We start from the raw sequence: 23,686 nt of genomic DNA on the forward strand, positions 1-23,686 counted from the left end.
CCGAATTTCATCCCAGGAATGTTTCCCTTGGTTGTTGCTGCTTTCTTTTCTTTTCTTTTTTTAAATTGGGTATTTACTTCATTTACATTTCCAATGCTATCCCAAAAGTCCCCCCCACGCTCCCCCCCCACCCACTCCCACTTCTTGGCCCTGGTGTTCCCCTGTACTGAGGCATATAAAGTTTGCATGACCAATGGGCCTCTCTTTCCACTGATGGCCGACTAGGTCAAAAAAGAATAATTCTTAAAATGATATACGTAGTTTGAGTCATAAGTCCATCCTGTGGCAGAGTATGGATTGAAACACACAGTGTACTTACTGGGTGATCCAGTGTAAGTCACTTAGCTTCCCCGGCTGTTCAATGTCAGAATGGGTTGACAAGCTAAACAATACAGCACTCATTCTTTAGACTTTGATTACTTTAACACATCAGAGAAATAAATGTCTTTGGTGAGTTACCCATCAGCTGAATTGCTAACTCTCGAGTTGATTCTTTCTAAGCTTTTTGGATGATCTACTACTGAACTGCAAATGGAGACTATAGTGCTTTCAAATGTTGGTTTAGTGACTGAATTTAGGAAATCACATTTCTTAGAGTCCTGTGTCTTCTAAGTAGAACTAGAAAAATACATAAAACTTTAGGACTGAATCCTGCTTGCCAACAGAACTTTCTAATTTATGGTTTTCTTGGACAGATAGTAGTTAACTTTGTCTAGTGGCCACCAAAGAGTGTGCTCATTGCCATGTTGTTTTCAAAGCTAAATGTTTGATTGGACTGCAGTCTTCTTTCCTTTGCTTAAGAGCGATTCCCAGTATTTTATCTTTGGTGGTATGTATGGTAATGAATCAACATGTGAAAGCCAGACTTGCTTGTATTATTACCCTGCCACTCAGCAGAGGATGGTGGCAGATCTGACGTTGAAAACAACTGTAAAACATCACAACAGACACAGTGCCTTTATATAGGCTATTTTTTGAAGTACTGGCCACCAAATGTACAGGAGGATAACTATAGTCAACAAAAATCCACTCCATGGTTAAAAATAGTGAGACTAAAATGTCCTAAACATACACACAAGTGTGATGACAGAAATGCCAATCACCCTAATTTGATCATTAAGCAGTGTACATATTCAAATGCCATTACCCCATGAGTTGCTATGTGCCAATTAAAGAGAAAGCACTAACAAAAACTTTAACATTGTTACTATGAATCTCAAATATTAAGGTTTTTTAAAATCACACCACAGAATACATACAGACACCTATGATTCCATTAAAGCAGTGTTTCTCAATTCTTCCTAATGTGGCGACCATTCAACACAATTCCTCATGTTGTGATCCCCAACCATATTTTGTTGAACTATAATTATGTTATGATTATGAATCATAATGTAAATATATGATATACAACCCCTGTGAAAGGGTTTTGACTGACTCACAGGTTTAGAATCAGTGTGTTAAAGCTTGGCCTTGTGAAAGATACCCTCAAGGATCCTTAGTAGCGTCCTTAAACTCTATCCACTAGATGCTAGAAGCATCCCAGCTCTTCACCAATGGTATAATCTCAAATGTCTCTAGACATAACTAAACTTCTAAACTACTAAGCAAACATCAGATGCAAAACCCATTCCATTTCCAGCTCATTTTACAGTTGTACTTTTGTCAGAATAGGCATTTGTGTGTATTTCCAATTTTCTTTTCTCTCTAGTTTTGGAAACAAGGTCTCAAAAGTCCAGGTTGATGCGGAAACTCATTCTGTGTGGGACAGTGGATTGTGCCAGGAAACTTGGTAAGGATGAGCTGGTTCAGAGCCCTTGCCTGAACTACCGTCTCAGGTGGCTCTACCAGATTCTTGGCCTGGAACCTGTGCCACACCTCCCACATAGAAAATGTAACCTGTGGTAATGTTGTTGTAGCCCACAACAGAGTTTTCCATGCTAATGAGGTATCTAGAGGCCCTGAGGGTTTGTTTAGCCAATAAGCTTCCCTTCTTGGACACTCCTTTCTGCAAAAGGTATTTAATTTCTGGCCCACCCTGAGGAGTTGGTATGCATCCATTTTCCATGATGAACAGTCAATCAACAGTTTGGAACCAAGGACTGTATCTTTCATCAATAACAGCCATGGGTAACATGGAGAAGGCTTTCACCTATATAGCCCTGCTGCCTAAACCTCCCGCAGAAGGCAGCCCCAGGCCCCACCTCCTAGAGAACCGGCCACTAAGCTAGGTAAGGACTTTCAGCAATGAACTAAGCCAGAGCACCCCTCTGCAACCACCCTCCCCCTCCCGCCGAAAGACTGCCATTCGTGGCTCTTCCAGCAGTGTCTAGATGTCTAGGAGTCTGAGAACCCGTTGCTTGTGGGACTCTGTTCCCAACTCCCTGTGACCCAGTGCCTTCGGGATGTCCAGGTGTTTGGGAGCCCCTGACCCTTCGTTCCCAACTCCATATGGTTTCCAGTGGCGACTAGACACCCAGGAGTTTAGGAACCGCAGCTTTGGCCTCTCACATCCTAGACTGCATTTTCCCATTCCCTGAGCAGTGTATTATCAGCTCTTCGCTGGAGCCCACCACCGGTGGCACAGGGTAAATGCAGTCTAGTCCTCCGATTCATCTGCCTAGAACCCCAGTGGTGGGGTGGTACGAAGACCTACACAACTCTCCATCTTCCTACCCTCACATCCCAAGTGGGATTCTAGTCTCGTGGCACTACACATGGCTCATTTCCTGTTTCACTCTTTTTAACTCATCAATAAGTTTGGCCAGGGAAATAGTTTATAAAACTTAAAAATTTTATATAGAGTGTCCTAGATTTTTTTTTTTTTTTTTTTGGCTTTACTCCTTGATACAGGCAAGTCTTGGTGTACTATAGTATTTTATAGAGACAGTTATGTAGTTTTTGCGTGCACTAAATAGGTCACATTACTGAAAGCCCTTAAAAATCTCAACATTACAAAAAATCCACACAATAATTTAACAAGCATTTATTAAACACCTACTGTGTGCTCAGCACTGTACTAGGCACTAAAGAGAGTGCAGTGATACAAATGTTACAGTTATAATCCCTGCCCTCAAGGAGCTTACAGTTTAAACTTGGAAATAATACAGATGTGAAACTACTATACAGATGGCTAGAAAATAATTGCAGAGCAAGGTATTAATGAGTGCATGGATCATAGTACAAACTTGAAAGTTATGTGCTCAGGCAGAACAGAATAAGGGAAGATGCTGGTGTGAGGCAAACTCAATCAGAAGATGATGTCTCAAAAGACATGAAAGAAGCAAATTTGAACAGAAGGTACAGTCAAAGAGTAATCTAAGCAAAAAAGCATGAGAGAAAGGCACAGAGGCAAAGTCTTGTAAGATAACAGATAACACTAGGAAGCTGTAGGAGGTTTGAATGTGATATACCAAGGTAAATATGCCAGAGAGTAATGAAAGCTGAGGCTTGAATGGAGAACAAGGATATGGAACACTGGTGAGAATTATCTGCTGGGGGCTGAGTAAAAATGAGATTCCATGAAAATGGAGATTGAAGATCATTTTTGAAGTGTTATATAAGTTGGATATTCTGGAAGGAAACTGAAGGGAATCATAGTAACCTGAGCTTACATGATGCAGATCTATGTGGAAGGCTATAAGGGTATTGTAGAAATATAAAACAAAGACTATGCAACAACAAAAACAAACCTCAAGAAGAATATGAGCATGATCAATAAGGTTCTAGACCAGGAAAGTGGAAGGCAGAAAAGGATGACATGGTAACTTCAAGGTTGGGATGAGAAACACAAAAAGCAATGATTCTATTTTAGGGTACAGCAATTAGGCAATGATGTTTATTTCAAAAGAAAATACAAATTGAGGCAGAACAGTGAGTTTTGGTTTCAAATATCAGGGGGTGTAGGTACCCGAGGAAAATTCCCCAAGCAGTGGATGACATACAAAGTGGAAAATACAAAGTTACTCAAATACATGAAGTAACAAAATAGATAAATAGGAACACAAAAGTAAAAACAGGGTACAGAAATTATTTTTAGTATAGAAGACAAAAAAGACTAATAAACAAGAGCCAGATATAGAAGAGAAATGACCTAAAAAATACCATAAGACAAAGAAAGGAGAATTCTAAATGATGCATTAGTTAAGGTTCTTTAGAGAACAGACCTCATAGAAAGAATCTACACATATGTAGAAAAAGGGGATTAGAGTAGCGTCCAGGCAGTGGTCCAGAGAGAACAATGCCTGTCTACTAATGGAAAACCCTAGAATGAGACAGTTGTTTTATGCTATCGGGATGGAAGTCTCAGCTGCTCTTCATAACATCCCAGAATCCTGAAGTTGGCTCTAATCCTATTGAAGTCATGGACTTACTAGCAGGAGCAAGGAAACAACAGCAAAAGCTTTCTTCTTCCACAGCCTTATATTTGAATGCCATCAGAAGGTGTAGCCCTGACTAAAGGTGGATCTTCTTACCTCAAAAGATTCAGATTAAAAGAAAATAGTTTTTACACTTGAAATGATTTACTTAAGGAAAAAAAAAATCCTCACAGGTATACCCAGCAGTTTGGCTTGAGTTAATTCCAAATGTAGTCAGGCTGACAACCAAGAAGAGCTATCTGAATTCACCCCTTGTCACCTTGACGCACAATCATATCTTCTTATGCCGTGCTTAATTTCCAAATGAAAATAATAACCAGGTCATAATTACACCTAAAATGATATAACTAGCTCATGTACAACTGCAAATGCATTATATATTTAATCAAATTATAATTATACCTAACATGATAAAACTATATTTTGTATTATACCTCAAATGCATGATTAATTTTAGAATAAATGGCAATGTCCCTTGAGGGACATTCTTTTGGTATCTCAAATCTTAAATATGGTAACTACAGATATTCTCTTAATTGATGTTACATTACATGATAAGAAATTGAGGAAAGAAAACACAAATATCTGAACACATTCTTAACAAAATCTGGAAGAAATAGTAATCCTCATTTCTGCACCTGATCACATGGCCATAGTTGGTATTTGCAACTACCTTCCTTAAATACCCACTTTGTATTTCCTCAAGGCAAAAACAAACAATCAAACAAACAAACCAAGGCAATATTTGAGGGGTAGAGTACATTTTCTGCTGAGGGTAGAGAGGCTATTCCCTCAGGTGAAGTAAACCCAGGAGAATCTGAGGGCTCAAAGTTCTGAACCTCAACAGAGTCCTACCACACATCTCCCTCCACATCAAGGTACAGAGCACGCTGCTTACCAACTAATGTTCTCTTACTTTAACCACTGACACTCTCTGAGGATGCGACTTCAATTTTCTTTGAAATTTGGCCAAACGTAAATGAGGGCTTTGGTTTGATTGTCCACAATTTGAGCTGTGATTGCTGGAGAGAAGATTTTCTTGCACTGTACACTTAGAAACCTTTAGACTATTTATGCATATCTGGAGATGGCTAACTTTATCACTGAGTACACTGCTGCTTTTCACTGTACTTTGAGATGCTAGAAGTTAGTTAATTTTATCAAGCAGCAAATTCTTTCCCTTTGTCATTTGTTCAGAGATGCTAGCAGGAACCAACCAGCATCATCATTTTCCTTATTTTTTCTACAAATTTTCAAGTTTTATATACAGAGTCAACAAATTTCTTGCCTCTTACAACTGGTCAATCAGTATAATCAAATGCATTTATCTCTGTAAGTTTGTAAAACAGTTCACAGCATGGGTTTTCAATATTCCCTGAGTTTCTGAGAGACTTCAGTAACTGTAGGTGTCTGCAAACCTATCCCAAATATTTAAAAAAAAAATTCACCTTAATACTTCTATTGCTCTAGAACCACCTCTGATATGAAAATCTGTATTACTTGGGATTCTCTAGAAGAACAGAACTTATAGAATGAAAAAATACATATAAAGGGGATGTATTAGAATGGCTTACAAATTGTGGTCCAGGTAGTTCAATAATGGCTGTCTACCAATAGGCCTAATCACCTAGTAGTATTCAAGATGACAACCAAGAATAGTCATCACATGTTGGGAAACTCAACATGATGAAGTATAATGAGATTAAGAAGGACAACAACAATAAAAAGTCTTAATTTATACACTGGCAATTCCACGTACATTTTAGTGGAATGCTGACTATGAAAAACCAGGAAGAGCTAAAGCGGAAATGAGTTAAAAATGAATACCACACTTGAAAAAAATCAAGAAAAACAGAAGACACACAGAATGGTGAGTGGAAACGGGCAAGAAGCCTACATGGGTCTTCACTGTAGGCTTTGGATAAGCTTACTATTGCCACCTGTCCATCTGCCCAACCTAGCTCTACTCACATCTTTCCTTAAGGCAGTCTACAGAGAGATTATTTGTATCACTAAGCTGTAACTGCTTTACCCTCCTAGTTACTCCTTTAAGCATGTTTTATTGACAAAATAACCTTTTTGAACTAAGAATCAAGAACATCCAAGTCTAAAGATGTTCTCACTGCAAATAGTATTTTAAACCAATTTTCCAGTAATTGCAATGGATCCACACTATACTACTGCATATTATTTTACCTAGGATCTCTTATGCCAAGGGTACGTGGTTTCATTTGGCTGGCTGGAGTTTAGTCAGTTGATAGCAAAGCACAGTGGTTATCACAAGCTCTAGCATCAGGCTGTATAGGTTAGAATTTTGCCTTTTGCTGGATATGTTATGTTAGTTAGTTCCCTAAACTTCTGTTATATCTTCCATAATGGGGCATGTAGTGGTGAGATTAGCTCTTATGTAGGATACATATTTAACTTAGGGTTTGGCTCATGGCAACTGCTGAAAAACAAAACAAAAATGTCAGCTATCATTTTGGAGGTGTAGAAACAAGAGTGAAGCTATACTGGTCCATGCATTCTTGAATACTTATCTGGCTTCATGGAGAAATTCTTTGATACCTCAGAGGTTTTTTCCAGTGGTATGTTGATAGCAAGTAAGTTAGGGAAAAACCACTTTACTCTGCCACATCTTAAAATGAACAGCTTAGGATGGAGAAGATAGTACTGGTGAACAACTCATTTCAGAAGGAGAGAAAAACTGGACACTATAGGATAAAGGCTTAATGAATGCCACTGAACTGAATTAAATATAGATTGATTAATGCTTGCTGAATTCAAGACTAACAATGACTTCTATGTATTTCTACACTTGGCCTGTTCTATACATGTGCTAAATCGCCTTTGAGAACTCATTTAAATTTTTTATTATTGGTAATTATGTTTATGTGTATACATTTATGTGTATCTGTGTGCAGGCCAGAGATATTGGATGTCCAAGGAGCTGGAGTTACAGGAAATTTCGAGCTACCCAAAAAGGGTGTTGGGAACTAAATTCAATGGTCCTATGCAAGAGCAGCCCACACTCTTAACCTCTAAGCCATTTCTCCAACCTCACTTACCTTTTATTTTTTTTCTTTTGCGACTGGACTCACTATATTCAAGGCTGGCTTGCTATGCAGTCTATGGTGGCTCACCTGCCCCCGCTTCCTGAGTGCTATGATTAAAGGTGTACCTCACCATAATGGCTCTAATAACTGGTTTTTAAATGACCACCCTTTTTCACATTCACCCCAGTGTAACATTTATTTTTCCAATTATACTTCCTTTTCTCTGGACTTCTGCCATATTCTTAGTAATTGTGAGACTGAAGTATCTGGCACATATTATTCTGGGTACAAATGCAAAGCGGGCAATTTTATTAGAACTCAAGGCAGGTGCTTCACAAAAGTATATGAAAGGAGTGGGCGTGCACACATGCACACATGCAGACACCCAGCTGCTCTGAAAATGCACTCATCCTATGTAACTGCCACACCACACAGAGCCGACCTATGCGGAAGCTCTGTCTTATAGCAGGTAAGGCACAACTCAGGCAGGAGGCAAGGGTCTGGACATAGGCACATTTACCTGCTTCTGGTTTCTTAAACATTTGCAACCCTGTCTTAAAAAATAAAGTTATTAGGGCTGGAGAGATGGCTCAGTGGTGAGGAGTGCTAGAGAGGAGTTAGGAATGGTAATCTGTATTAAACAGGAATGAAGCAGACAGAATGGAGGATAAGAAAATAATGAATAATGGAGAGGTCTGTTCTGAGAAAGTTAACCAAAGAAACTAAAATGATCCTTTTAGGGCAGTCATGGTGTGAAATTATTATTTTTTTTTTCAAAGATTTCATCAGAACCTCCTTATTTGTCTTCTGAGTAAGATTAATGGAATAATTTTAAGTGTGAGGATTAATGTTGCAAAGCAAAAGCTATTCAACTCCAAGCCTGCTGGCTAGTCAAATGGTCAAACATGAAATATAATTAATAGCAACACATAGTTTTCTTGCTTCTCATTACATGAGAATTCTAAGATTGTCCCTAACACTTGGAGGACTGGTAGCATTCCTAAAATCATAGTACTTTAGAATATGCATTTTAACAAGAATTTATTAAGTAGTAAGTATAATTACTCAATCGAAAAGACTCTACATTTTAGACGCACAAGATCTGATGTGTTGCTTTAAAAGCAGTCTCATTCCTTTACCCACACAGTATTCTGTTATGATAGAAGCCTCAGAGGTGAAATACAGTGCCTGGTGACAATGAGTGAATAATGTATCTTTGTTGTTAGATGACTGATGGAGTGTACCAGAATGCAGAAGAATAAAGAGTCAGACGGAGGTATTTGGATACTGGAGATATGCAAATGGAAGGAAACAGATGGAAGATAATGTTGGATCTGCTGCGGCCATCTGAGAAGGCCGGTCCAGGCTGACCATGTGGTCAGTGAGTTTTTGATAGGAACCTGAAAGCAATACTGTAATGGGCCAAGAGGGATGATGTACATTCTTTGTAAGGATTTTTAATGTCTTTTTCAAGCACCTCTGTCTTTTATGTGGTGCCAAAGCTTTGATAGTGCAAATATTTTTCAAACCACAGTGTATAGTGGGGAGGCAGAAGGAGAGTCAGAAGACACCTTGAGAAACAACTGTCCATGCTCAAGAATAGCCAGGCTGAGTCTCCACTCACCTCTTTCTTTCCATCACGCCCACCATCATCACTAATGCGTCCACTTCCTTTGTTGGCACAGGATTGAGACTGGGGGTAGTGAAGGCTATGTACAGATGCTCAGGGACTCAATGGAGTCAGTAAAGGTTCTAAACGAAGAAAAATGCTATAGTGCTGTTAAAAAGATAGCATTGACTTTGTGGAGAAATATGGGTATCTATCATCTAAGAGTATTAGAGTAATAATTTAAATGTCCTACAACTTCTCTAACTAGGATATTAAAAAGCCAACACAAGTCTTAGTCTCATTGAGGGTTGCCTTGGACTCAAGCAGTGTCTTAGATTAGGATTTCAAGGGTACCTTCAGAGGGATGACAAAAAAAAGGACCACAGGAAATGGGAAGAAACAGAGAAGCTTGGAGGAGTGGTCTCTCTCAAACTTAGAGCTACTCACAGGAAAGACAAAATATAGTGTTTCAAGTTACAATAAGCAATTTACTGTTATTCTGAAGAATCTACTGAGCTGCTAAGGTTCTGTTTCATCAGATGCCCCCAAAGACAGTCAAACAAATCAACTCAGACCAGGGATTGGGCCCAACCAATCAAGTGCTATTCTTAGCTTTGTTACAGCTACAGATTCTGCCTTTTTCACTAGACTTTTCCACTATTACATGGTTTCTCTAATGCCAAATAATGCTCACACTACAACCAAAGCTTCTCCTAAACTCCTGTGGTTTCAGGCTTTTCTGCACTGTGGATTCTCTGATGTCGAATGAGACTCGATCTCTGAATAAAGGCTTTCCCACACTCATTGCACTGATAGGGCTTCTCCCCAGTATGTATTCTCAGATGCTGAATGAGACCAGTATTCCCATTGAAAGCTTTCCCACATTCTTTACACTTATAGGGTCTTTCTCCAGTATGGATTCTCTGATGTTCAATAAGGCCCGACTTCTGACTAAAGGCCCTCCCACACTCATTGCATTTGTAGGGTTTCTCCCCAGTGTGGCTTCTTTGATGGCCAATAAGATGTGAGCTCCGTCTGAAGGTTTTCCCACACTCATCACACTCATAGGGTTTCTCCCCAGTGTGAATTCTCTGATGTCCAATGAGGTGTGAACTATGACTGAAAGCTTTTCCACATTCATTACATTCATATGGTCTCTCCCCACTGTGGATTCTCTGGTGCAAAATAAGGCCTGCACTCTGACTAAAGGCCTTCCCACACTGATTACATTGATAGGGCTTCTCCCCAGTGTGGATTCTCTGGTGTAGGATCAAGCCTGTGTTCTGACTGAAGGCCTTACCACATTCCTTGCAGTGATAGCGCTTCACTTTGTTGTGGATATCCTGATGGGAAAGAAGGGCCGACCTGTAACTGAAGGCTTTACTGCACACAGTACACTGATAGGGTTTCTCTCCGGTGTGTATTCTCCAGTGGCGAACAAGGCCTGAGTTCTGAGCAAAGCTTTTCCCACATTCATCACATTTATGTCGTCTCTCTTGTGTGGGATTTCCCTGGTGCCTCTCTAGTTTGCCCAGAAGGTCTTGGGTTTCTCCATGCGCAAGACCCACAATAACATCTCCGTTGCACTTGGCAGTTGCCTCTCCATGTGGCTGGATTCCGGGAGATATTACCTGTTTTGGAAATAATTCCTTGTTCTCACTCCTGGTCTCACCGTCTGAAATAAACATGTAGCAGACAATCATTCTCAAAGTCACTTTCTATTTTCATATTAGAAGAAAGGGGGAAGTGACGTTCTCATTGAAGCTACAGGAAATAGTTTTCTCTATCTAAAATAGGAGAGATATATGTGGGTTGACCAAACAGAAGTATGAAACAAATGCCAACTAGGAAAGGGGTGACAGGAAAAGGGGGTTCCCTGATAGGTGAGTAAAGCTGGAAAGGGATCAACTGAGAAGTGTAAGGTGGGGAGTAGAAAAAGATAAAGAACTCCTACAAGATCTACTGAGTCGGTGAGAATGTACCAAACAGTCCTGAAAGGGTTGGAAGTACTACTGGCTCATGACAGAAACATTCCAATATGATGGTCCAATGGGAACTGGAAGAAAGGTGGGAACTCAGGGAGTACTACAGAGGCGTCATTTTCTTAACTGGCAAAATGAACAATACTTACTATTCAGGTACAAACTGTAAAGAACTCTGGGTTGGAAACAAAATGTTTCATTTTAGACCCCAAGAAGTCTCAATCTAATATCCATCTCTTGAATTCTGAGTTTCTTTTAAGATTAGATAAATTTTAAAGCAAATTTATGACTATGTGTGCCACATGTGTTGGGTGTCTGCAGAGGCCAGAAGGCACTGTATCCCTAGAGTTGGAGTTACTGGTGGTTATGAGGTACTTGATGTGGATGCTGGGAACAGAACTCCAGTCCTCCGGAAGAGTAGAAAGCACTCTTAACCACTGAGCCATCTCTACATACCCAAATCCTGAGTTTAAGTTCCACTAAGTCCTCCTAAATTTTATAAAGCTACTAGAAACACAACAAGCAAAGAGAGAATCCTTAAATTATAATAACGACAGCTCTCCTTACCCAGGGAGAACATGTGCCTGTATTTCTCGGGCCTGTTATCTCTATTCAGATCCTTCTGTGATGGAGCAAGAAGCCACTCCTCTCGAATAAGAGACACAGCCATGTCTTCAATCCTTTCCAAAGTCTGAAACAAAACAAGACCCTCATTTGGGGCCACAGCTCAAAACCAGTGTTGGAGGTAACTACAATTTTAGGAGAGGTGAAGAAGCAGGAGTGTGCTATGAAAAGGGTGTGAATAGCTGGGAGGAAAAGGAAAGTGCACTAGATTTATTGGGGGTGTGGGGAGATCAAAGACTGGTTTAGTACTAAGCAAAAAAGGATTCAGGGAAAGTTCTTAAACAGGTACCACTACAGACAGAGATGGGCATTTGCCACGATATTGTCAAATAGAGATACAGGCTTTTAGTGAGAAGGAGGACAACTCACCTGGAACCCTGCAGTGAGAAGTCTAGCTGTCACCTCCTGATCTCCAGAACTTCCTTTCTGGGAAGGAGTAGGTTTCTGAGAAGAAGACATGGCTGGGAGGAGAAAGGAGCTATGAATTGACTAGTTTTACTGCATGGTTGTGGGAGCCGGCATTCACTTATCCAAAATTATTTTTATTTCAGCATATATATGCCAAGGATTCTGCACATAAAGTGCTGACATTTTGGATTCTGGCCCATATCCATGAATGCTCATAGCACATCTGTACTTTAATGTACCTGAACTTATACAGTCAAATAAATGAAGTATCCTGATTTCCTAATGGGAATGGATTTCTATTTTCTTCTCTACTAAAAGTACTGTCTTTGTGTTTATGTGTGATGCTCCTTTACACTCCAGTGTCCTGGAAACTGAACATGAGGACTAACAAACTCTAGTAAGCAAGATAACAATCTCGCTGATGATCTCTGCCATGATTGCCCATGTCTGCTTCTCACAGATACTGAGCATTTAATTAGGAAAATCAGCCTTATAGTTAAGCAACATATGTCTTGGGCAACAAGATTTATGACTTCAGACAAGAATTATATAATTAACTAAAGTGTTTTTATGCTTGGTCCTTAGAAATATTAAAAGGTCTTAGCCTTTTGACTAAGATCCAGTATAGGAATATCACAAGTTCACTTATATGCTGGTGGGGTGGCAAATGCCTATAGCTCTAGCCCTTATGGTATAGGCAGGAGGACCACCACAAATTTGAGGCCAGGCTGATCTACAAAGTAAGTTCTAAGCCAAAGAAGACTACACATAGACCTGTTTCAAAATACAAAAAACAAATTCACTTAAAGAAAATAAAGTATTATAAATCCCATAAATGGAAAAACCAAACCAAACCAAACAAAGACAAATAGCCTAGAATATGCTATTCTGCCAAAAATAGTTATTTCTAAAAAAATCACAATGCCAAAAAAGACACAGACTTAAGGCTTCATCTGGCCAAGTATGAAGTAAGCACAGTGAACCCAATGTTTCTGAAACAAAGAATTTATATGCCCATAAGTAAACAGCAGCAATAAGATGGAAGGGTAGAAGACATAGCCCCATTAGAAGAGTGCTGGCCTTGGGTGAGTAACACCCTGAATTAAGATACCTGGCACTGCCCAAAACAACCCAGACACACCTACCCCTCCTCTACACACACTTAGGGCTGGCATGATGGCTCCGCGGTAAAGTGCTTGCTGTGTGTATGAGGATGTAAGTTCAAAGTCCCATCACCCACATAAAAGCCTTATGTTTGAAGCCTCAATATTGGGAGTTGAAAGAGAACAGAAACAGGCAGATCCTGGTGGTCTGGAGGTCAGAGAATCTAGCAGAAATGGACATACATATTCAGGGAAAGACCCCATCTCAAAAAATAAGGTAGAGGAGCCAGAGAGAGCATCTGGGCAAAGGTGCTTTTCATATAAGTCCAGCAGCTCAAGTTCAATTTCTAGAACCCATGGTGGATGGAAAGACCTGACTCGTGAAGAAAGTTGTTCTCTGCCCTCCTGGCAGATGTATGTCTGTGTCCACACACTACTAATAAAAGTAAGGTGAGGGAAACAGAATGTACACAACATGACTTCTAGTCGCCTCATATGTATCCATGGGTAAACTAGAAGGGAAAGAAGTAAATGTTTTCTCTTAAGATGAACAATGCAACAACATAGAAGGAACGACTGAGAAAGAACCACTTGTAACTGGTTTAGTAATATTCCCTGACTCAGTTGAGAAACTTTAATAAAATAAAATAAAAATGAAACCAATAAATATTAAAATTACTGTATTAGCAACAAGTTTGGTTAAGATATTTCCAAAGCTTCATGAGAACTTCCTCCTAAATTACTTAGTTATAAAGGGGAAAACAATAAATTTATAGTGATTAAACTAGCAAGATTAATCTTAAGTCATCAAAAATAACATTACAATAGGCCAATTTTCTGTAGTGTTCTTGCTAAATATATTAAACTTGAACCTAAATATGAGAAAAGTTCAAGTAGACCCAATTTGTAGCCATTCTACTAATTTTGATCTATGTTCTTTAAAACTGTTAAGGTCATAAAAAGAAATAATGCAAAAAATGACAAATTTAAGGATACTGAAGAATTTATGACTAGCTGTACTACGGTCATAGGGTGGGCTCTGAACCAGAAAAAACACTGGGACAACTGGCAAAAGATGACCATTTCTAACTATCTTCTTATCGTGGTTATCAAAATGCTCTTGTTGTAAAGTACTGAAGTTTTTGTAATTATAATGTTATGATACTAGCAAAATCTAGAAAAAAGATCTGCTATAAATGGGGTTAACAAATGTGTGAATTCATAAAACAAAACAAAACAAAACACACTCAAATTCTTTGTTCATAAGTTTACACCTAGAACTGATGGTCTACTGTTGTCCTCTGTGCACGATATGGCCATTGCCCTTCTGACCTCTTAGCCTCTGTGGCTTTATACAGAAGACCTGCTACAGAGTGGGAAAGGATCACAAGCCCCCTTCCCCATTCCCATGTAGGCACTTAACTGGTGCTAAGACATTTCTTTAGTGGTACAGCTGATGCTAAGCTACCCATGTTTCTATAAAAAAGAAAAAAAAATCCTTCACCCTACCTCTAATTAAACTCATTGGTTCATAAGTTAGTTTTCAATAGATTGTTTCTTTGGTGTGTCCTTTGTGCCCCAGTAGGGGGTCAACAGCTATTTATCTGCATAGGAAAAGTTCATGTACTACTTCTATAAACATTCAAACCCAGAACACTGAGACTACTCAAACACTGATGCTAGTTCCTGAACGAGACAGATACCCCAAATACAAGTCTCTTTCCTCACCATTGTAAGTGAAATCTGGCCTCTTTCCCCTGTCCTGTGGTTTCTGGGGCACTGCAGATTTGGGCATGGTGGCCAAGGATTGTACGTGAATACTTGGAGGTTCTGATGCAGATTTTGAAGGTATGACTTCATCCCAGAGTACTCTGTGCCCATGTGTATGAGTTGAGACCTAGAAACAATGGGACAGCAGAGTTACACAGAGTTCCTTTGAGAAATGAAGTGAGGGTGGTAGTGGAGTCAATGCCTTTCATGGGTGTTCATATTTGGGAAAGCAAGCAATATAATGTCATTTACTTCATTTGCAGCAAGAAATTAGCACAGAAAGAAGGTATTTGTTTCTGTTTAGTACTAAAGAAACAATTTCTGTCGATATTTCTCCACTATATCAAACACCAATATTAGGATTCAGAACTCTAACTTAGGATGAATAACCCACAAAACTAAAATAGGGTCACACAATAGCAAAATATTCTTCTGAAAAGAAACTAGGAAGCAAAAACAAAAACAAAAACAAAACAACCCTAGGAAGCTTATATTCTAGGAAGTAGTCATCTTTAATTAGCCAGGCAAGGGAAGCAAACATACGAAATAGTTTAGCAAGCTGGGCTTTACATTACTTGTTTTGTATTAAGACCTGCCCCCCATTCCTTCCTTGCTCTCTGAACAATGTACCTGTTAGTGATATAGGACCTCACCTGCTTTGAGCTGTACCTACACCCTACTCTGAACAAATAAATTTCTCCTCCCTCTAACAACCATGACACTTAGACAGCTTGTACTCAATCATATTCCAGTTACTTCTGGGTAAGGAAGGTAGGGGTCAAGCAGGCCTAGACTGGTTTTGGGTGCATAAGCCAATAAGGCAAATTGTATCCTCCAAGAAAACAAAGAATCATCTTCATCATGCCTATTGGCAAACAAATTCCCTTTTCTCTTGAACCCCAGAAGAAGCCCCAAATAATTGAGGCCCTTGAGTACTTAAGGAGTTTCACTTGAGTGGCCTAAGACTCTTGACTGTATTTCTTACTTTGTACCATTGTTCTGCCATTGAATAACATTTCCTTGCTATCTGTACAATTTGTGTGGGTCTTTGTTACAATTCCTTAAGAGGCCAAAGATGTAGAAATATCTGGCCCAAACCCTGACCGTTGGTATTACAGGTACCCCAGAAAAAAAAGTAATATAAGCTCCTTGTGTATTATGGTCCCATATAGTAAGCAAGGACAATAATACAAGTGTGGAGGGGATCTTAGGAGGATGAAAATGGATTCTACCTTTTACAAAATTAAAATTTTCATCTGTATTTACAAGAAACCAGTGAATAGAATTTATTCCTCAAAGTGAAGCCAATGACTTTCTACAAAGCTTTCAGGAATTCAGTCACAGCATGCGCAGCTACTTACTGGTCGCCCTAGGACATTAATTTGCCTTTCCAGGTCCTCCAATAGGGTTACCACCTCCTCTCCATTCTGTAACTGGTGCTCCTTAACCAGAGCCTGCAGCTCCTCAGGCAGGATGGTCAGGAACTGCTCCAGCACCAGCAGCTCCAGGATCTGCTCCTTGCTGTTCAAGTCTGGCCGCAGCCACTGATGGCAAAGTGCACGGAGCTGGATCAGAGCTTCCCGAGGTCCTAATGTCTCCTGGTAGCAGAGCTGTCTGAAGCGTAGACGAAACTGTTCTTGGCCAGGTGTGTTGTTCTCATGCACACTGGATTCCTCATCCCAACCATGATCCTCCTCTATCTTGACAATGACAAGATCCTCTTCAGGAGCCTGGTCTGGTGGAGATGGGGCTGAAGAAGGCTTTCTTGATTCTGTAGCCATTTAGGGCCAGTAAAGCTCAGAAGATCTCTTTCCTCTACCTTCTGTATCTTCTTAAAAGTCTTCCAAGAACCTCCAGGGCACTTCTCCCAAAACAGAAAATGATAACTATGTTTAAGGTAAGGCAAAAATCATAGTAACTTACCAAGATATATTAATGAGTGCCCTAAATAATCTGGCAGCCCAAACCCACCCATGGTACAAACCCTTCCTTTTGCTTTCTGTTTAGGGTTGTGGAGGACAGAGACCATGGAGAGTCAGCCTAAACAGCAGACACTGAATTCCTCACGGTACCTGTACATCTGCCGTTCTCAACTGTCTTGTGTACTTTAGCTCTCTCTTAACCTTGTTCTAGTTTATGAACACTTTAACCCTTTCCTCTTCATTACTTAAGATTCACAACCCTATTTAGGCTTCCTATTTTCCCTCTTGTCTCAGGGTTATCTCTTAGACTTCATCTCTTACTCCTAAAAATCTATTTGGAGCAGTGGATCTGCAAAGAAAAGAACATCTTATCAACGTCTACAAATCTAAACCCACACACCAATGACCTTCCAGAATGTTACAGAAATAAAATTCAGAAGTGTTTGAGTTTGACAACTTTCACTTAGCAGAAGACACCTGACATCAATATGTATGCTTATTCTCATACAGATGATTATTCATCTACACTTCCACCAAATGAGTTTTTTCCTGTTGTAATTATGAATAAAACCACCATGTACACGCATGATCTTGTGTGAGTTTTTAATTCAATGAGGTAAAACATGGAAGTAAGAAGTAAACTGCTGAGTTTTAAGTGTAGTATCTAAAAAACTGCTGAATTGTTTCCAAGGTGGCTATATTTTGCATTCCATTAGCACTTGGCATTGTATTAAAAAATAAACATTATAATAGGTTTATAGTAATGTGTTATGAATTTGAATTGTTTCTTTACTAACAATATTGAACATATATTGGTGAAGTATCTATTTAAAGATTTTGATCCACTTTGCATTTGTTTTTTGGCACAGTCTTATTCTATAACCAAAGACAGTGCCAAACTTGTGATTCTCACACCTCAGCTTCTTAAATACTGGGCCTACAGGCATGTACCAGGTTTACTTACATACTTATTTAACTTGTTTAGGCTGCTGAGATAGGGTCTTATCAGATAAAAGATCTGATACAGATAGCCAGGCTGATCTTTAACTGGTGATCCTATTGCCTCTGTCTCTCATATATTAGAACTACATGCAATTCCATGCTTTGCCCAGGATTGTTTTGTAATTGAGGTTTATATTGTTTGTATGTTTAAGACTTGAGAACTCTTTATATATTCTGGATACAGGTCCTTCATGAGATGCATTATTTATAAATATTGACTCTCTTCTATTCTTTTAACAGAAAGCTTTGAAGATGATATTTGAAATTTTTTGAAGTATAATTTATCAAAATTTTTAAAGATTGTACTTTTGATATCAAATCTAAGAAATGTCTGCTTAACTCCAAATTACAAAGGTTTTCTAAAAGTTTGTAGTTTCAGGTTTTAAGTCTATGCTCTATTTTTAATTAACCTTTGCAGAAGTGAAGGTGTGGTTGGAGGTCCCCCTCCTTACATACACATGAAAATCTTTTCTAGTTCCATTCACAGAAAGGATTATATACTGGATCACTTGCCTTTTCATCAGAGAGGAGTCTGACTGGCCACAAACACTATTTCTGGAGTCTTTATTCTGTTACTGTGACCTATATATCTACCTTCTCTCGAATTTTCAAAGTAGTTCCAATCCTGCAACTTTTCTCTTTTTGAAGCTGTTTTGGCTTTGCTGGTTGTTGCTTTTGATCCATATATTAGAATAAGCTTATTGATTCCCAATAATGCTAGAATTGAACTTGTGTTGAATCTATATCTCAGTTTAGAAATACTATCTTAACAGTATTGATATCACATTAGGAATGACACCTTAACAAGGGTTCTCCAGTCCATAAATGTTATCTTTTCATTTAAGTCTTTTTGGACTACTTTCATTGTTGCCCAAATTATTTATTTTCCTTATTCTCTATATCTACACACACTACTTTTCTCACAACAGTATATTATTGGTTGCCAAAACGTTTTGCTCTCTTAATTTCATACTCATCAAAATTTTATCTTCATAGAATTAAAGAACATTAGAGGGCTATATTTACAACACAACATAGAATGTGTCTAGATTTGTTTTAAGAGTAGAGGCTCCAGGTCCAAAGAGCTCACTTTGATGGCCCTGTTTCTTTGTGGGGAATATGTACTCTAATGGTTTCTGTTCTTGTGTATATATATATATATATATATATATATATATATATATATATATATATATCCCTTGCTAAGGCTGCAGTGGTGACTTCTCCTTGACTTTGGTTAAGCTTCTCTTCATTCATGTTACTAACTGTCTTCAAAAAAGATGCCCGGCTTTAGGTAGTGCCTATAAATGTACCCTATTTGCAGACAGTAGATAGATATAATCAAATTAACATGAAGTTATAACTGGAATAAGATAGGTCCTCAATCCAATATGACTGGTGTACTGTTAAAAAGACACGGGACTCTGAGCGCTGTCAGGAGGTAAAGGTGCCTGCTGCTGAGCCTGACAGCCCGAGTTTACTTTCCCAGGACCCACAAGGTGGAAGAAGACAGACTCCTGCAATTGTCCTCTGACCTCCACTACGGTACTGTGGCATGAGTGGACCTTACCCATCCTCCCCAAACAAAACAAAATTTTCTAAGGTTGTTTTCAAACTGGTGATTTCCCAACCCTATGCAAATTAATTACGGGCATGCACCAACATACATGGCCATTTCATTCTCCTTTCTAATAATTTTGTGCATACACACTGCAGTGTTGGAAAGTACCTACAGAGAAACACTGATCCTTACACCCCATCCTTGAAGACCAGCTGGTCAGGATGACTGCCTTATGAATGGAAAGGCAGCAATCTTAGGCTTCTTCGGGATCGGAAATGTTAAAGGCTTGAAAACTAAGGAAGGCACAACTCAAATACTGGCTTTTCAAGAGATACAGGAGATGTACTTTCCTTTCTAATTAATTAAACTTGAGAAATGTCTGAGAACCGAATACAAACCAGGAATGATAATCTCCAGGTTTTAGAGATTAAGAAGAAGTAGACGAAACAAACATGCTTTGTAGTTTTCTGAAATGGCATTCATTCATTTTGTTTGTTTTGGAGATTTTAAAAGTTATTTTAATAAGGCTTGAGCATGAGGATTAGGAGAAAGGCACTCAGGAGAGGGCCAGACACACAAGCGTGGCTATGGGCTTCTCAAGGAAGTTGCTTTGATGAATGTTTTTAAGACTTACATTTTTATATTTAACCACAAGGAACTCAAAACCTGCACATTTACTAAAATGATGATTGCTGCATAGCAATACTTAAGTGAATCGGACAAATAGAAGTATGTGGTCAACGTCTTAGAAATCTAACAGAGATTACTCATGAATGACCCGAGTTTTGGGAATGGGAACCTACCGAATTTTCAAGATTCTATTTCAGTTAGCTTTAATAAACTAGGTAAGCAAAGTATTCTGAATAAGGTTTAATTTTGTTACCCCGGAATTACTTAAAGTATTTCTTTTGCACACAACTGTTCAGTCATTACATGAACTATTTTCATAATATACTTCTTTTATGGGTAGAAAAAAAAAAGAGTAAAAAAAAAAAAAAATCAAAGATTTCCACGTGGGGTAGAGGCTTCAAAAGAAAAAAATTATTATCTTTAAAAATGAATTTTGAGACCGATAGGCAAAACTGCTGAGTAAAAACAGTTGGTACACGGGCCGGCTTTACAAGTAAGAGCGAGTGCAAAATTAATACATGATGACTGGCGATGAGGAGAGCCATCCCGTGGGAAGTTGGGGCCGGGTGTCGGCCTGCTCAGCGGCCGCAGGCCCTGGGCCGACCCGCTCCCCGCTCTCGGGCCTCCGCTGCCCGAGCGCCCCTGCTCGGCCCAGCGCACTCACCGAGAGCTCCCCACGCTGCCCGAGGGCGGGAGGCGGCACAGCGCGGACCGGGAAGCGCGCGAGGAGACGCGACGGACACCGAAACCGAGCGGGACCCCTGCAGCCGCTAAGTTCCAAACCCTCGGAGCCGCAGAGCCGGCCAGCACGCATCTTGCCCCACAGCCACTTCCGGAAGCTCTCTAGGAAGCTCGGAGGTCTGACAGCTCTATGGTAGGCCGGCAAAAGGACCGAGCGCCCTCAGCTACACCAGGTGGAGGGCGGCTAAGCCGGACATCCTGAGCAGTGACATAGCTTTAAGTCACCTAAGCTTTTGCCTGGCCAGCCTCAGGCTTCAGGTGACAAGTTTGAGAGTTGGGTGGCTGATCACAGACCCAGAGGCCTGCGCTGGATTTCTCTTTATTCTTCTTAGTTACTTTGTGCTTTCCCATTAATGCTCCACGATTACTCCAAATTCCCAACTTTCACTGCGTATTGAAGAATTTAAACCTTTGTAGTTCCTAGGGACAGTATTATATTTATAAAGTTCCTACTGACCACTGCTTTCTCTTTGACTGTGAGGTGTTCTCATCCTCCAGATACTTATGGTTGGAAACAACAAAACTTCTACAAAATAACCAGACCCCTAACTTAAAATTTAAATAGAATAATGGTGGAAAACAATGAACATTGGTTTACTTTTTAATGTCAAAGACAACTTTTTATCTGTTTCAACTTGTTGAGACAGAGTTGGTGAATCTCATTCTCATCTCGAGGAAATGAGGCAGAGGACATGTGAATGTCTTACCTAGTGTCATATAAACGAATGGACAAGCAAAGAACTAGAACAGAAGGGAGAAGTCATATTCAACCAGGAATTGCCAAGCTTGGGTCACAAGTGAACAATAGACAGGGTTACATTTTTGTTGTTTTGCTAGTTTAGATCAAGTCTCTCTGCGCCCTAGCTGGCGTCAGAGCAAACCCCCTGCCTCTCCTTCCCAAGTGTTGGGATTATAAACATAAATCAAGTGATTATAAATTTGGTATTATAAAATTGGTATTATAAATGTAAGTCAATACAAATAGGTTAAAGCCTTCTGAAGTTGATTCTTCCTTCAAAACAACTAAATTAGAAATAAAAGAATATTTGACTCATACTCTTTGATTTGAGTTTTTAAATGATGATTGAAGTTTTGCCCACATTAAGAGCACTCGTGGTCTCTAAGATAGATTCTGTCTATAAATCCTGAGCACTAAGGAATTTTTGGCACTGTTCTCCTTTTAGTAGAACTAATTTACTCTATAAATTCTCTGATACCTAGAGAATTAGTATAGTACCTATCTATAGTATAGTACCTATCTATACTTACCTGTATAAGTTACAGCCTAACTTATACAGACTTCCACACTCAATGTACCTATAGGGTTTTACCTTATATGGATTCTCTAATGTTGAATAACACCTCTGTGCCCACGGAGATCTTTCCCATACTCTCTATATTTATAGGACTTCAGTGTGTGTTCTATAATTTCCAACAAGATGTGCTTGTTGGATGAAGGTTTTTCCACATTTATTACATCTACTGGCTGGTTCTGTGTGTCAACTTGATATAAATTAGAGTCATCAGAGGAAGGAGCCTCAGTTGAGAAGATGCCTCCATGAGATCCAGCTGTATGGCATTTTCTCAATTAGTGATCAATGGAGGAGGGCTCAGCCCATTCTGGATGATGCCATCCATGGATGGTAGTCCTGGTTCTATAAGAGCGAAGGCTGGACAAAGCAGGGGAAGCAAGAGAGTAAAAAGCCTTCTCCATAGCCTCTGCATCCGCTCCTGCTTCCAGATCTGCTTGAGTCCCTGTCCTGACTTCCTCCAATGATGGACTATGATCTAGAAGTGTAAGCCAAATAAAACCCTTTCCTCTCCAATTTGCTTTTTGGTCATGGTGTTTTATCATAGCAATACAACCCTAAGACAAATTGGTACTGGGTATGGGGTATTGCTGTGACAGACCTGATTATGTTTGGGGGGAGAAATGTGGAAGGACTGGAAATTTGGGCTAGAAGGATCATTGAGTGTTGAAACCTCAGTGTTCTGTAGGAGTTTGGAAGATAAGAATGTTGGAAGCAGTGCTGAAGACAGAGGCTTGGAATTTCCCTCTGAAATTTCAGAGGGAAGATTAAAGATTCTATCAGGGCCAGTTGCTATTTCAATGTAAGATCATGTGGTTCTAGTTAGACCAATATTTTGATTTTATAATTGACAATACTAGGAATTCCACTTTGTAAAAGCATGTAGTACAAAGTAGCACCAGTATGGTTGTGGTCATTTCAGATACTGCTGGGAATTCTGTCTTAATCACAAACCAAAATTAATTTGATGATTTAGTTTTTTTTTTCTTGACAAGGTTTCATAAAGTCCAAGTTGCCTTCAACCTATGTTTCTGAGGATGACCTTGAACTCTTCAGATACTTCTACCTTGACCTCCCAAGTGTTGGGTTTATAGGTGCGACTCACAGTTTCTAGTCAACTTAACAATTTCTTAAAAAATTGAAACTCAGGTCAGCAACTCAAGCAGAAATTAAAAATATCAAACATTCTAACATGATACAATCAGAGAGAGATATGCCAGTATCTGTGATTTGATACATGCTGAAAACAATGATAGGAACATCTAAAAATATTTTGTTTTCCATAATTAAATTGACTTTGTATAAAAGCAGAGATGATTGTACAGCAGAAACTCTGAGATCCATAATATTCGATAGTCTTATTTTGGAACTGAGTTATTTTTTAAAATTAGGTATTTATTTCATTTACATTTCCAATGCTATTCCCAAAGTTCCACCCACTCCCCCCACCTATCCACTCCTACTTCTTGGCCCTGGCGGTCCCCTGTACTGAGGCATATAAAGTTTGCACGACCAATGGGCCTCTCTTTCCACTGATGGCCGACTAGGCTATCTTCTGATACATATGCAGCTAGAGACACAAGCTCCAG

At 39.4% G+C, this 23,686-nt stretch overlaps 1 protein-coding gene across 2 annotated transcripts; it reads right to left on the reverse strand.

Annotated features, from left to right (window-relative positions):
- Positions 1-2,970: 2,970 nt before the first annotated feature.
- Positions 2,971-20,874, reverse strand: Zkscan8 (zinc finger with KRAB and SCAN domains 8). Of its 2 annotated transcripts, XM_029468176.1 has the most exons (6): positions 20,711-20,874; positions 16,293-16,792; positions 14,890-15,058; positions 12,020-12,111; positions 11,594-11,717; positions 2,971-10,719 (listed from the first exon to the last, which is right to left on the reverse strand). In XM_029468176.1, exons 2-6 carry the CDS (start codon positions 16,710-16,712, stop codon positions 9,758-9,760), a joined length of 1,767 nt encoding a protein of 588 aa, XP_029324036.1. In that variant the 5' UTR covers positions 16,713-16,792; positions 20,711-20,874; the 3' UTR covers positions 2,971-9,757. The 2 variants fall into 2 exon arrangements, with proteins under 2 accessions (XP_029324036.1, XP_021036711.1); XM_021181052.2 differs by lacking the exons at positions 11,594-11,717; positions 12,020-12,111.
- Between the last annotated feature and the right edge of the window lie 2,812 nt (positions 20,875-23,686).

This window comes from Mus caroli, chromosome 13, assembly GCF_900094665.2.
Source record: "Mus caroli chromosome 13, CAROLI_EIJ_v1.1, whole genome shotgun sequence".
Lineage (NCBI taxonomy): Eukaryota > Metazoa > Chordata > Mammalia > Rodentia > Muridae > Mus > Mus caroli.